Raw genomic sequence first — 14,994 nt, 5'->3', positions numbered from 1 at the left:
AACATCAAAGGTTACCTCACAAACACACACGATACTCAAAGATCAGTGGAACTATTCTTCACTTGAGACTGAGAGTTAGTTGTGTTCTGAACAAATATGTTGCAAGAGGCTACGTTCACAGGTTTGTGTGTTGTGTGTGTGTTTCTATATATTTGTGTGTGATAGTTTTACAATCGAACCAACAGAATTCAAAGATGTGAGAAGAAGATAAAAAAGTTCTAAAAAAGAAAAACTCGCTAAAATATCAAAACTGAAGTCCCTAAAGTCCAGAGTTTTTGATGTTCTAAGAAGGACTTGGTCCCAACGCGGAGGTTTATTAAAAGACCGAAGCACTTAGTGTACTCTCGTGGGATTCTGGGACTGAACGTGATTCGTCTTTGAGCGAAATTAAATATTACACACACTTTAGTGGGGGTCGGTGAGGGACTTGAGAGAGAAAGAGAAAAAAAAAAAAGTAAGATTGTTTACCTCACAAAGGCTAGAGACATAAAAGAGCGTATACGAGAGAGAGAGAAAGAGAAAGAGAGCGAGAAAGAGAGAAACAGAGAGTGAGAAAGAGAGCGAGAAAGAGAGAAAGAGAGAGTGAGAAAGAGAGAGTGAGACAGAGACTAAGACTGAACAGTGAGGATTATGAGAGAAAGAGAAAAAAACTGAGTTTGGGGCGGGGGTGATAGAAATAGATTCATCAATTTATCAAGATACAAGAGAAATAGAGAGGCGGTGGGGATTGAAAGAAAGATTCATAAGAGTGGGGAGAAGTAGAGAGAATAATTGGACAGATTGAGAGTGAGATTGAGAGTAAGATTGAGAGTGAGATTGAGAGTGAGATTGAGTGTCTAAATGGAGGAGACGAACTTTCACAAAGAAATATAAAAAAAAGAGACTTGAACAGAAAGGACAGGGAGATTTAAAAAAATGAGGTCCGGGAAATGAGAAAAGAACAACTGAAAACAGAAATAATTAGTCAGCATTCATTATTTAAAAACATCTTTTTGAATCACCATCCAAGTAACTTTTGATGGCTAGAGTTAAATTCCTACCACAGTATAATGATTTTTGACTTGTTTTTGAGACACAAGCTGGGCAAGGTGAAATCATTCAAAGATACAAGTAGTCTAGCTTTATCAAACAAACAAAACATTGATTATAATGGTGTCCACTTCGATAATTTAATCCCCGACCTCTTCATCCCCGATCATTTCTTTTTCATTCACTTCATCTTTGATCATTTCATCACCGTCACCTCATCCCCTGGTAATTTAATCCCCAGGTCAATTAATCCTCTGATCAGCAAACCAAAAATATCATCAAATATCTTATATTTATATATACTTTAGTTGTTTTTTTTTTTATAAAACGGGCGTTTAAATTCAAAGCCTTAACTTGCAACATTATACGATGGCTTATACAAATGTATCAAACTGGCGATCAAAGGGTAGGGGAACAAATTACCAGGGGATGGAATAAAGAGATCGGAAATAAATTGACAGGGATTAAAGTAACCGGGAATGAAGTGACCGGGATTCGATTATAAACAATGTGACCGTCTCTAGTAAAAGTACCTGGATAATGATTGGAGAAAAAGCCATACACTGGCAGCAATGGAGATGGCTCCATCGAGATGACAATACAGGCCCACTGCCGCTCCCACTGATAGACCCCCACCTGCGTCGATAAACCTCTACAGCCAATGCCGTAAGGTAGATTTTGTCCGGGACGGAAAAATCTAAGAAGGGGGCAATGTAATAACTCCAATGGCGGACTGAAAGGATTAATGTATGAGGCCTACTGACACATACGACTCATGCCAATCACACAGGTCAAGGGTTGTCGATAGACAAGGGACAGTACTGCTAGTACACGCAAGTATGACCCGTGTTGTGGTCATGTGAGCGAGAACCTTCACGGACGAGGGACAGTGTGTAAGAAAGGACTGTTGAGTCCAGGGCAACAAGGCAGTAAGGACTGTGCGGTACCTTGTGAGTCCTCGAAAATGTAGCTGCACGAGCTAGAGAGACTTGTAGTGATTAGTTAGGCAGTTCTGTTGTGTAGCAAAGCATTTGAAGTTAGTGTAGACAATTGTGTTTAGTGGCTGTTTTTTTATGTATTTGTAAATAAACCGCCACAATGTTTATTGAAACTCTTGTTGTCAAGTTCTTGTATTAGATGTACTGTGTTATGTTTAGCAGTGTTTGCAGAAGGCCTGAATGAGAAGATCGTAACATCTCTCATTAAGTAACATTTATTTCCCTTATTTTGAGATCAAACAAAATAATTAATCACAAATAATTAATTAACTAATTGTTCTTTTTAAATTGATTCCTATCTTGTCGGGTTCAGTGGATGTGACATTAAACTTTTTACTTCACCCGAGATTGAGAAATGTGAGAAACAGCATAGAAACATTTTGGGCCATGAGAATTGATTATTTTATATTACCAACCTGCATCGGAATGAAACAAGGTTCAAAATTCGTAACAAATCATTAAATATTTATTATTGGTATTATTATTATTTAAATCACAAACAGTCACACACAGAAAAACACACATATATACACATACATATATATATATATATATATATATATATATATATATATATATATATATATATATATATATATATATATATATATATAAATCCATAAAATGTACACACACACACACGGACAGAGAGAACATTAAAGAGTTATTGGCTTTGATTTGACATTTAATGTATTACATCCCTTTGATGACAAAACTTCCAATAATTGAAATGCTTTCCATTCGTTTTCTTGATTACCTCCCCTGACGTGTGTCTCTCCGTCCCATTGTTTTGTTCCATGAGACCTTCTCCCCGGCCTTGAACTCCAGTGGTTATCAAGACACTGTCTCCTCTTCTTGTATAGGACTGCTAGGACTTAAGATGAAATTAAACATTGCAAGCAGACGTGATGAGGGTATGGTCTGATTGAGCCTTAACTACATGCAACATGGGAACTAAAATAACTGCACGCTGATTTTAACATTGTATAATGCTTTTAAACGCATATCGTTTGTCAGATCGAAACCTGCGCTGAGGAGGAAGGGGGGTATATGATCTCTAGTCGGATGAGACATGCGTAGGCTTTTGAAAACTAAGAATGCATAAACGATTCCTCGGTAGGTCCGGGTGGTAGTCAGTCCACCTCCTGCCCACCCCCAACACTATAGTAAAGTTTTTGTTTAAATGCTATTATGACGAGACACCATGCTACGCTAAGTGAGTCTCAGTCAAATCCGAAAAGTAATTATGTTTCTATTTCTATGTTTTAAAGTTGGCAGGCAAATATTCAACTTTCTGATTTATCTTTTGCATTTATGAACCAATTACATCAGCTTGCCCTTTTGTTCAGACATGAATAGACAAAGTATATACTCATAGAAAATATCACGTCAATTGGTTTGGCGCCACAATGTCCTTGTTAGCGTTGTTTCCTCTCTCAGTATCAGTCAGCTGAGCGATGTCTTCGTATTTTGGGGGAAGTTCAGAAGATATTTGTTCAGGGGCAGACAACTCCATTGAGCTCGCGACTTCCCAATATTTCGGTGGTTCTGGAAACTGGAGCTGCTCGTATGAAGGGAGCTCACTGACAGCGGGAACTCGTAACATCATATCAGTCCTGCAAGATGCATGCACGCCATCGACTTGACGCTGTACAAGTTCAGAACTGAAGACTTCATACGGACTGTACATGGTCGTCATGTACACTTGGCTTACTGCCCCTGAACTGGAAGCGGAAGTGACGTTAGTCTGAGGAGCGCCGTTCCTCCAGTGCATTTGGACGTTGAGAATGTATCCAACGCAGGCCGAGATGTAGAATATACCGAACAGGGTGCAGCAAACAAAGAGGAGACTGATGGTCCCGCTGTTAAAAAAGGCAGACACACCAGACAGCACGGCTGAAGCTACGAGGCCCAACCCTACCAGCAGTGTCCTGACCATGACCACGTTTGGCGTCTGGGGCCTCTTGGACACAGCGACGTGAGCCAGGAAGGAGAAGATGCTGATGACCAGGGCCAGAACAATCAGGACCCGAGTCTGAGGCGCGCTGACCTCCATGAAGGCCAGGCTGACGGCGATGATCCCAGTGCAAGTGCCACAGCAGTAAGCGTAGACATAGAAGAGGAGGCAACTCTTTTTCTTGTGATTGGTTGACAAGTGGGACGTCATTTTCTTGGCATCCAATAGAACTAGGGGAGAAAACAAACGAAATGTGTTTTAAATACTTCAATAAAGACAACAGCAAAGCTTACCTAAGAGAAAGAACCCCACAATTGGTACAATAGATCTCAATACTGTAAGATTTATCTCCATTTTTATATAAAACGCGACCAATTAATTACCACTAATTAACTAACTAATTTAATTTTTTGTTTGTTGATTCATGCATTGTTTTGGACGATGCATACATGTGTAAAGTTTCCACTTGATCCGAGAAACGGGAAGTGTGAGATATAACATGTATAAGATTTTTACCAGACAGACGGAGTAGGCTGATAAAAACTTTGTCTAAATAGGCTGACTTTATATCACAGTTACGATATTTCATGTAATACAAAATAAAAATTAAACATAATAGGTCATCGAGGAAAATTTTAAGATAGACATTTACATTGCACTAAAAGCTTACTGATATTACAGTAAGGTGGTTGAGTGGTATAGTTTTTTATGTAGGCCTATAAACCAGGGGTTTTGAGTTCGAATGCTGTCATTTTTTGTTTCTACATGGTGACATCACCGTCTATGTCGCGCTTACTTCCTGCTTAAGTGACATTATCCACAACTTACATGTGGCCTTGACCTTTTATGCTAAATAGGTTTTAAAACGAAATCCATTTGTCCCAGATGCTGTTACGTTTTAAAAGTTTCATTCATGTGGTACTAGAAATCACGAAACAAATGAGACACTCCTGTGGTCTCAGCATCCATTTGTCCCAGATGCTGTTACGTTTTAAAAGTTTCATTCATGTGGTACTAGAAATCACGAAACAAATGAGACACTCCTGTGGTCTCAGCATCCATTTGTCCCAGATGCTGTTACGTTTTAAAAGTTTCATTCATGTGGTACTAGAAATCACGAAATAAATGAGACACTCCTGTGGTCTCAGCATCCATTTGTCCCAGATGCTGTTACGTTTTAAAAGTTTCATTCATGTGGTACTAGAAATCACGAAACAAATGAGACACTCCTGTGGTCTCAGCATCCATTTGTCCCAGATGCTGTTACGTTTTAAAAGTTTCATTCATGTGGTACTAGAAATCACGAAACAAATGAGACACTCCTGTGGTCTCAGCATCCATTTGTCCCAGATGCTGTTACGTTTTAAAAGTTTCATTCATGTGGTACTAGAAATCACGAAACAAATGAGACACTCCTGTGGTCTCAGCATCCATTTGTCCCAGATGCTGTTACGTTTTAAAAGTTTCATTCATGTGGTACTAGAAATCACGAAACAAATGAGACACTCCTGTGGTCTCAGCATCCATTTGTCCCAGATGCTGTTACGTTTTAAAAGTTTCATTCATGTGGTACTAGAAATCACGAAACAAATGAGACACTCCTGTGGTCTCAGCATCCATTTGTCCCAGATGCTGTTACGTTTTAAAAGTTTCATTCATGTGGTACTAGAAATCACGAAACAAATGAGACACTCCTGTGGTCTCAGCATCCATTTGTCCCAGATGCTGTTACGTTTTAAAAGTTTCATTCATGTGGTACTAGAAATCACGAAACAAATGAGACACTCCTGTGGTCTCAGCATCCATTTGTCCCAGATGCTGTTACGTTTTAAAAGTTTCATTCATGTGGTACTAGAAATCACGAAACAAATGAGACACTCCTGTGGTCTCAGCATCCATTTGTCCCAGATGCTGTTACGTTTTAAAAGTTTCATTCATGTGGTACTAGAAATCACGAAACAAATGAGACACTCCTGTGGTCTCAGCATCCATTTGTCCCAGATGCTGTTACGTTTTAAAAGTTTCATTCATGTGGTACTAGAAATCACGAAACAAATGAGACATTCCTGTGGTCTCAGCATCCATTTGTCCCAGATGCTGTTACGTTTTAAAAGTTTCATTCATGTGGTACTAGAAATCACGAAACAAATGAGACACTCCTGTGGTCTCAGCATCCATTTGTCCCAGATGCTGTTACGTTTTAAAAGTTTCATTCATGTGGTACTAGAAATCACGAAACAAATGAGACACTCCTGGCTGTCTGTGTTATAATTACACCGACCTCAAAAATCAAAGATTTACTGCTGCAGGGGGTGAACGACTGAATAGAAAATACGATAAAACATGCATACATGTGACCCTGTCGGACCAAGTAAAATGAAGGACGCTTGGGCCACGAGGCCTTCATTGTTTATCTTTGTTTTAACGTGCATCTGATAGTTTGTTACTAAGATTGTATTGTTTGAAAGCAAACCAAGAACGGGACAGATTTAGGGAGCCCATATTTTTTGTTTAGGTGAGACTTAGACGAATGCGCTCTTTAAAAATGACATACACGAGTGTATTATATTGATTAGTTCTATTCTATGGAAACATCTAATATAATATATATTATATAATTCTCTTCATGGCTCAAGAGTTTGGACACCACGTTATGGAAAAATCACTCTTTTATTTCATCAGGACGGACGGACTAGAGTTACCCTATGTATTTTTAGAAAGGAAACAAAAAAGAGGGGGGTGGGGGGAAACAAGCAGTTTTCACCCGTTACAAAATATCAGGGCCGGACTAACCATTGTGACCAAGAAGTCATGGAAAGAGAACAAGCAATCTACTCTGTATTCACCCGTCACTAAATAGCAGGGTCGGACTTAACCATTGTGAAGCCCTATGCAGAACGGATTTCGAGGGACCCAGGTTGGGTAGGGATACGGATAATTATTGAAAATTAAGAGTTTGTATTAGAAAATATATTCGTCTTTGCATTTTATTCATTCTTTACTACGCACAGAATTACTAAACGAGCCTTGCGTGTAGCAAAGTCATACAGTATATCATAAGAATTATATTTCCTACATAGATCGCGCTCAATAGCAAGAATTACCAAATGTTTCAATCTATCTACGAGAATTGTTGACCTCAAGTAATTCTTCATTACTTTGAGGCTTGCAAAGCTTCTTTCACTAGATTCCACAATAACGGGAATTGCATAATGCCAATTTTTTTATCGTGCGTATGATTGGCGTTTTCCATATTGAATGACACCCCAAATTACAATTTTTGTCTATATATTTCAGGAGATTTGTATGAGTTTTCAAAAGATTTTAATAATTTCCGGATATTTCCAGGACTTTTTTCGTATATTTTGTAATTTCAGGAAATTTTCAGGAGCTCCTGGTAAATTGACAGGAGGCCGCGGGAAATCTGTTATAAGTTATAAAATGATTTAATTTAATAATTTATACACCTAGAATTAGCGCGGGTCCTATGAAAGTACGGGTCCTATGAAAGTGCAGGGCCCACTGCTGTCGCATAAGCTGCAGTAGCGTAAGGCCGGCCCTGCAAAATGGGGACACGACAATTCGTTCACTGACATTTCGTTCACCGACAAATCGTTCACGACTTTTCGTTCACGCGACTATTCGTTCACCAGACATTTCGTTCACCCGACAAGTCGTTCACGCGACTATTCGCTCACGGACTATTCGCTCACGGACAACTTGTTCACCGACAACTTGTTCACCGACATCTGGTTCACGACAAATCGTTCACGCGACAAATCGTTCACTAACAATTCGTTCACAGACAAATTGTTCACAGACAAATCGTTCACTGGATATTTCCAAAAACAAAAAATTGCTAGAGATCGGGCCTGATCCGAAATTCTTTGTTAATTTTTGTTTGTTTGTTGTTAATATTTTGTTAACGAGGAATGTATGTGATAAAAAATTATACTGAAAAGAAAAAAGAGATCTTACAAGCAAGCTGAAACATTTAAAAGGGCCCTCACTTTACTATAGGTAACATTTTTACTTTCAACATGTAGGCCTTCTTTTACACTCATGTCCATCATGTAGTCTTGTTCGACCGACCCATATTTGCTTATCTTCTTAATAGCGGTCCAGATGTTTAATTAACATACCCATTTTATTGATATCTTGTTAACAAAAACAAATCTTATCTTATATAATACAGACGTTTCTTTAAAAAAGAAGATGATTACGTCCTACACGTCATGCATTCTGCCAAGTCACTTGTTTTCCTGGCTAGCTCAGACACACTAGTATTTTTTCCACAATCCTTTTAGTGTTTTTACGAGAGATAATTTAGATTTTTAACAATGGTACTAGATTTGGTACAATATATGGTTTCACTGTTCAACTCTGAACGTCACATACTATAGATACAGATCTAAGGTTAATACTTATCAATTAAGACATCTAAGAAAAAAGAAAACTAATTACATATACAACACTAGGAAATATTTTGGTTCCCTATCAAAAAAATATAACTTATCGCAATACAACAAAATAAAATTGTTTCAATAAATTTGTTATTGAGGTCCAAGCAATCAAATTAGTCTACCAATGGGTGGTCACATATAGAAACAAGTTAACTAAAATAAAAATAAAATAAAACTTCTTTTAAACTTGATGGAAAGTACTATACTAGTGCCTATTAGATATTTTCAGTGTAGACAGATTGAACAAGTGTATAGGCAATGTCCAATAAAGTTTTATTACTTCCAGAGGAGCCAGTCTGTCTAGCCCTCCACTAGGTGTTAACTAGAGTAGCCAGATGAATGGGTAGATTCCCGGTAGATGAAAAAAAAAGAGGGGGGTGTAAAGGTAGGCTATATTAAAGGTGAAAGTAAAAATGTTACATATATTAAAGTGAGGGCCCGTTTACATTTTTCAGCTAGCTTGTAAGATCTCTTTTTTTTATATTTTTTTTTATTTTAAGTATAATTTTTATCACATACTGTTCTCATTAACAAAATATCAACAACAACAACGAAATTAAAGAAACTCGGATTTGACCTGATCTCTATAGAATTTTTTTGCACTTGGAAATAATAGCTACAAAAGTTTTAATGTAAATAAATTAAACACGCGACGAGAATATATAATATAAACAATATTTTACTATCCAGTGAACGATTTGTCTGTGAACAATTTGTCCGTGCCGTGAACGAATAGTCGCGTGAACGATTTGTCGCGTGAACGATTTGTCGTGAACCAACTGTCGGTGAACAAGTTGTCGGTGAACAAGTTGTCCGTGAGCGAATAGTCCGTGAGCGAATAGTCGCGTGAACGAATTGTCGGGTGAACGAAATGTCTGGTGAACGAATAGTCGCGTGAACGAAAAGTCGTGAACGATTTGTCGGTGAACGAAATGTCAGTGAACGAATTGTCGTGGAACCCTGCAAAATATCGGCGTATGCTACGCCGCCGGTCGACTGGCATTGGGCATGGAAAGGAAAATATATCAACTGTTTTTTTACCTTTAAGATAATATAAAGTTTCGCTAAGGCTCTGATTTACATTATCTGACACAGGTTATTTAATGTAATCTCAGACCAGCTTAATTCATTAGCGAATTCTTTTCTTAGAATTTTTTAATTGTCATGCTATTATTTAATTTTAATAGCCTTAACTTTTTTTCCTGTCTCCACCTGCCAACTCATATAGCTTGCTCATTAATTTACCCAATTCTCTCCCCTTGCAAGGTGTGGTGTGTTTCAAACGTGAGCTAAATATAGCCTGCATGTCTTTCTGCGTTGTCTACAATTCGTAAACAAGTTTCACTTTATTGTTTGACTCTCGGTGTCTTTTCTTTAGAGTCGACTACACAAAATAGTTTTTTTTTAAGACTTCAAGTAACCTTAATTGTACCTGTAGGTAACTAGACAGGATACGAACAAGTACACAGGCAATCTTGTTAATGTGTAGCTAGCAGGTTCTTTTTTTTTTTATACTTCTATATTTGCGTTTCTTAAAACTACAGACTTGGCGATCTAAAGAGCAATCGATGTCAAGCTCATTTGTGTCTATAACTAGGGCGTAGTGTTGTCAACACAACGACCTACCGCCTTATATCTCCCCAACTAAGGTGAGGTACTCATTTCAGCTGTGTGGATTCAGGGGCGTTCTAAAATCAAGAAGCTCAAAACCTCAGTCTTCGCCGAGATTCGAACCCTTGACCTCCTGCGTTCGGAAGCCAAGCGCTTTGCTACTCAGCAATCACGCACCAGGCCATATAATAAACACACAATCTCGGAATGGGAAAAGAAGTCAAAAGCAATCGAGAAAATATTTCTTGTCCAATGAGCAAGAGTCTTGTGTCAAAGTGTAATGTAGTCATCTATAAGAGACAGCAGCTGAATAGACGAACAAAGAAAGTAAAACGAAATTGGAAGCAAGAAAAACAAATCCCAAGAAGGGACAAACGTTTCCTGCTGCAGGTCAAATTGGAAGAAAACTGGGAAAAGACGGAAATAATGATACAAATTAAATAGAAACAAAATAATTTATTTTAAAGAAAGAAAAATGAAATGAAATTAAGCTCGAAACGAAAATTACACTACATTTTTATTGAAGTCCTATATTCCGTCTTTTAACTGTGTTTCCCATTTCGCTTTTCAATTATTTAAACTCTATTTTAAAGTTGGTGTGTGTTTTTTCACCACAGACTGAGGACTGACTGAGGACTGACTCTTATTTCTGTTTTAGACTCTTTGTTTTCCAGCAACTGGATAAAACAACGAACTCTTGTACTGGCTGTTTTTTTTTCTCTCTCATCCATTGCCTAGAAATTGAACAGAACTAGATCAGCCTTAAGAATGTCATCCCGTTATGTTCAACAGAAGTCTACATTTTACTGAGTCAACTAAAGCTGGGCTATTAGTTACACGTCAGATGGTTGGCTGCGCGGTCGTAGGGCATGCATTTGGGGCTGTTGTTAGTCTGTCCCTAGTTTGAACCCTAACGGCAGTCCCCTCCAGCAAGATGTTTGGGTTATGACGTAATATCTCTCAAGGTGCGTTCAAAATTTATGAAACACCAAGTAAAATGTAAAAAAAATAAAGATTATCTAAGGGAAACAACTCTCACAACTTACAACTATACAAATCAATAATGTAGAAGTTATTTCCCTTTCTCGATATCAAACAAAATAATTACCAAATAATTACCAAATTACCTAAAAATTAATTGACTACTTGGTGAATGTTTTACTCGAGTTACGTTTTCTTAGGATTAATAAATAATTGTTCAAAGGGCGTTTGGAGATGTAACGTATTCAATTATCTAAGGGGAAGAAACTCTACATATACTGAAGGATTAGTTTTTTCCCTTACTGGTATCAAACAAAAAAAATAATTACCAGTAAGTAATTCACTAATTGATTTTTTAAAATGATTCATGTCTTGCCTATGCAAATAAATAATTTTGCAAAGTTTCAACTTGATCCAAAAAAGGGTGTGGGGGAAGTGACGTCTACTGACGTTTTACCACACACACACACACACACAGAATTGATATAAGCTTTGTAAAAGAACTAAAATGACAATTTAATAATATTTGTTTAACATTAATAAAATAGCACTAAAATACCACTGAGCTTTCAATAGACTCTATTATATTCATAGCAAAAACTTCTATTTGACTAGCTTTTGCTTTTAAAATTACAGTTTTGTTATAATGAAACTGCAGACAGTCTGACAGTACTCACCTTTGTAAGACGTCCTGAGGTTTAGAGGCTCGCAATGACTTCTGGAAAATAAACCTTCCTTGTGGTTACTACTTCAGCTACTCCGCTAGTAGAGAGACACGTTCTCTTGAGCGGACACACACGAGAGGACACCCATGTAAATAAAGACAACAGCCAGAAAGTTGGCATTCACCAGGAGATGAGTGCACGCGTGTTGCCACTTGTGACATATCTATGTCGCTGTGATCTGCGTCACGTGACTCTGTTCGCTTGGCAAAGAAAACAAGAAAAAAAAAAAGAAGAAGAATACAAGAAAGAAAGCCTTAACAATGTGATTACGTCACTAGGTAGAGTTATGGTCCCTTAACCCCCCCCCAACTCCCCAACACAAAGGAGAGACAATCAGTTTACCTGCTGTCTCCTTGTCACTGTAAGAGGGGAAAGGGATGGGTTGGGGGGAGGGGAAGTAACTGGTAGTGAGGAGAACATAACATCTTTTCTCAAGTTTCGTTTTTTTTGTCATTTTGTCACACAATCTTTTGTACAAAGCTTTGATCCACTCACTCTGTCTGTCTGTCTGTCTGTACACGTTATTTCTCCGACACCCAATCTGGGATCTAGCTGAAAATTCGCACAATTATATCTCTTTGACCTGAAAACACAGGAGTCAATTAAAAAAAACAATAAACAATTAGTTAATTAGCTATTGGTAATCAATTATTATGTTAGGTATCTCGAATGAGGAAAAGAAATAGTGCTTGACTGAAGTAGTGGTATAAGGGGAATAAGAGTGAAAACAAACCTGAAATACGATGAGACTATGGAAACAATACATCAATAGACATTCTTCTATGTTCATAAGAACTTCACTAGCGGAGTGGTTAAATGTCGGCTTGACCCCCCCCCTTTTTTTTTTAAATAAATTCTTTTTATTGTCCGGCTATATCTATTACAAATTTAATGACATGACTGATCCAAACTAATTGATACATCTATGCTTAATATAATGGATTTTTATAAGTATCATTCTTTATATTTTCTTGTTTAAACTTTGTATTTAGGTCTCTAGTTCCATTCCAACTGCATAGGCCATCTCAAAATGCGTTTAGCAAGAGCTACAAACTATCTTCCTAACTATCTAAATTCTAAAACTTACTGAAAGATCGTGTGGAGCTCTTGCAGTATGGGGGCTACAGTACTTCCGGTATATAAGAGCTGGACGTAGCTATGTAAATTATAATGCAACACGCTAGTTGACCTTTTATTACTAACATTTCCATTATCCATTTGACTTAAGCTAATTTCCAGTTTTTATTCATTACTGTAAGACATCTTGCACCGACCAGCTACTTCTATTCAAGCGTATAAGCTGCCTAGGTCATTAAACTCATTACAAATAGATTGCTTACTGCAAGCACTTGTAAAGATTTATAGACAAACCAAGTCTCTCCATTGAATAATACTAAGGCTTGTCTTTGAGTCCGAAGATAAATGAGGAATGCAGTGTTTCCTGTGGCTACAAAGTCCTAGCTTGAAAAACAATGCGTAAAAAGTGTAGTTGGATCAGTCATGTGATTTAATTCTTAAAAAGATCTAGACTTATCATAAATCTTTTTTTTTTTTGGTTATTTCATGCTTTTAGCTTTCTCAATACCGGTACGCTATGAACTTGTCTGGACCAGTTGGAAAGGCGGGGGAGAGAAAGAAATGTGTATCTGGGTGATCGCTTTTTAAATGCATTTATGAAAAAAAATGTGAAAGACCTGAATTCGAGGTCGAGGGTTAAAGCCTCCTTAAGGCGATGCATTAGTCACTGAGCTTATGAAAATAGACTGTTTTATACTATCTATTGTTAGTATTGTTATTGTGGATGGATGGACGGATGGATTGATGGATAGATAGGTAGATAGATACACTTTTTAACACTTATTAATAGGTATAATACTGATATCTAATAGTAAGTCATGTTTTAATAAGAAAGAAATGTACTTGTAAATTGTATCTCATTTTCATACTTTAAAAAATACAATTATTGAACATATAATTTTAATACAAATTTTTTTTATTTTGTATGTTTTTAAGTTTGTGGAGAGTAAAACCATGGATGACCCACTGTCGTAGATACGGATTTTTATATTACGAGCAGGTTACAAATGAAAACTTCCTTTTAACCACGAAAAAGTTGCCATCCATAAAATGACTTTTTCTGTTTCTAAAGACAATAGATGCGCTTTCCGCCTCCTGCGCCCTGATGAATCCCTAGTTTTAGTTTCTTCTTGTGTCCAGTCAGAATCTGATGGGACTGAACAAGCCGATTCTAGAGCAGCAAAGTTTGTTACAGCTCATGCATGTGGATGCTCCTCTTTCAAGGATATCTAATAGGGCATCTTTGTTTCTCATTCTTATGGCTATGACCGGTTCATTCATATTGCTCTCGGCGAGGTTCGTACCAGCACGCACAGTCTGACTCCAGTGTACCGTACCAGCATGTACAGTCTGACTCCATTGTACCGTACCAACATGCACAGTCTGACTCCAGTCTATCGTACCAGCATGCACAGTCTGTCTCCAGTCTACCGTACCAGCACGCACAGTCTGTCTCCATTCTATCGTACCAGCACGCACAGACTGTCTACAGTCTAACGTACCAGCACGCACAGCCTGTTTCCCGTCTATCGTACCAGCATGCACAGACTGTCTCCAGTCTATCGTACCAGCACGCACAGTCTGTCTCCAGTCTATCGTACCAGCATGCTAAGTCTGTCTCCAGTCTACCGTACCAGCATGCACAGACTGTCTCCAGTCTACCGTACCAGCATGCACAGCCTGTTTCCCGTCTATCGTACCAGCATGCACAGACTGTCTCCAGTCTATCGTACCAGCAAGCAAAGTCTGTCTCCAGTCTACCGTACCAGCATGCACAGCCTGTTTCCCGTCTATCGTACCAGCATGCACAGACTGTCTCCAGTCTACCGTACCAGCACGCACAGTCTGTCTCCATTCTATCGTACCAGCACGCACAGACTGTCTACAGTCTAACGTACCAGCACGCACAGCCTGTTTCCAGTCTATCGTACCAGCATGCAAAGTCTGTCTCCAGTCTACCGTACCAGCATGCACAGACTGTCTCCAGTCTACCGTACCAGCATGCACAGCCTGTTTCCCGTCTATCGTACCAGCATGCACAGACTGTCTCCAGTCTATCGTACCAGCAAGCAAAGTCTGTCTCCAGTCTACCGTACCAGCATGCACAGCCTGTTTCCCGTCTATCGTACCAGCATGCACAGACTGTCTCCAGT

At 38.3% G+C, this 14,994-nt stretch overlaps 2 protein-coding genes across 4 annotated transcripts in view; both read right to left on the bottom strand.

The window, feature by feature from the left end:
- LOC106056272 (BAI1-associated protein 3-like) overlaps positions 1–14,994 on the bottom strand; it is a 328,613-nt gene that overhangs the window by 237,366 nt on the left and 76,253 nt on the right. The gene's annotated exons all lie outside the window — the stretch shown is intronic.
- On the bottom strand, positions 2,675–11,953 carry LOC106074991 (uncharacterized). Its single transcript, XM_013235901.2, has 2 exons — positions 11,717–11,953; positions 2,675–4,214 (listed from the first exon to the last, which is right to left on the bottom strand). Exon 2 carries the CDS (start codon positions 4,192–4,194, stop codon positions 3,412–3,414), a length of 783 nt encoding a protein of 260 aa, XP_013091355.2. The 5' UTR covers positions 4,195–4,214; positions 11,717–11,953; the 3' UTR covers positions 2,675–3,411.

The sequence above is a fragment of the Biomphalaria glabrata genome, chromosome 2 (assembly GCF_947242115.1).
Source record: "Biomphalaria glabrata chromosome 2, xgBioGlab47.1, whole genome shotgun sequence".
Classification (NCBI taxonomy): domain Eukaryota; kingdom Metazoa; phylum Mollusca; class Gastropoda; family Planorbidae; genus Biomphalaria; species Biomphalaria glabrata.
The sequence above is the reverse complement of the archived record's forward strand: the minus strand, read 5'-3'. Positions and strand labels throughout refer to the sequence as shown.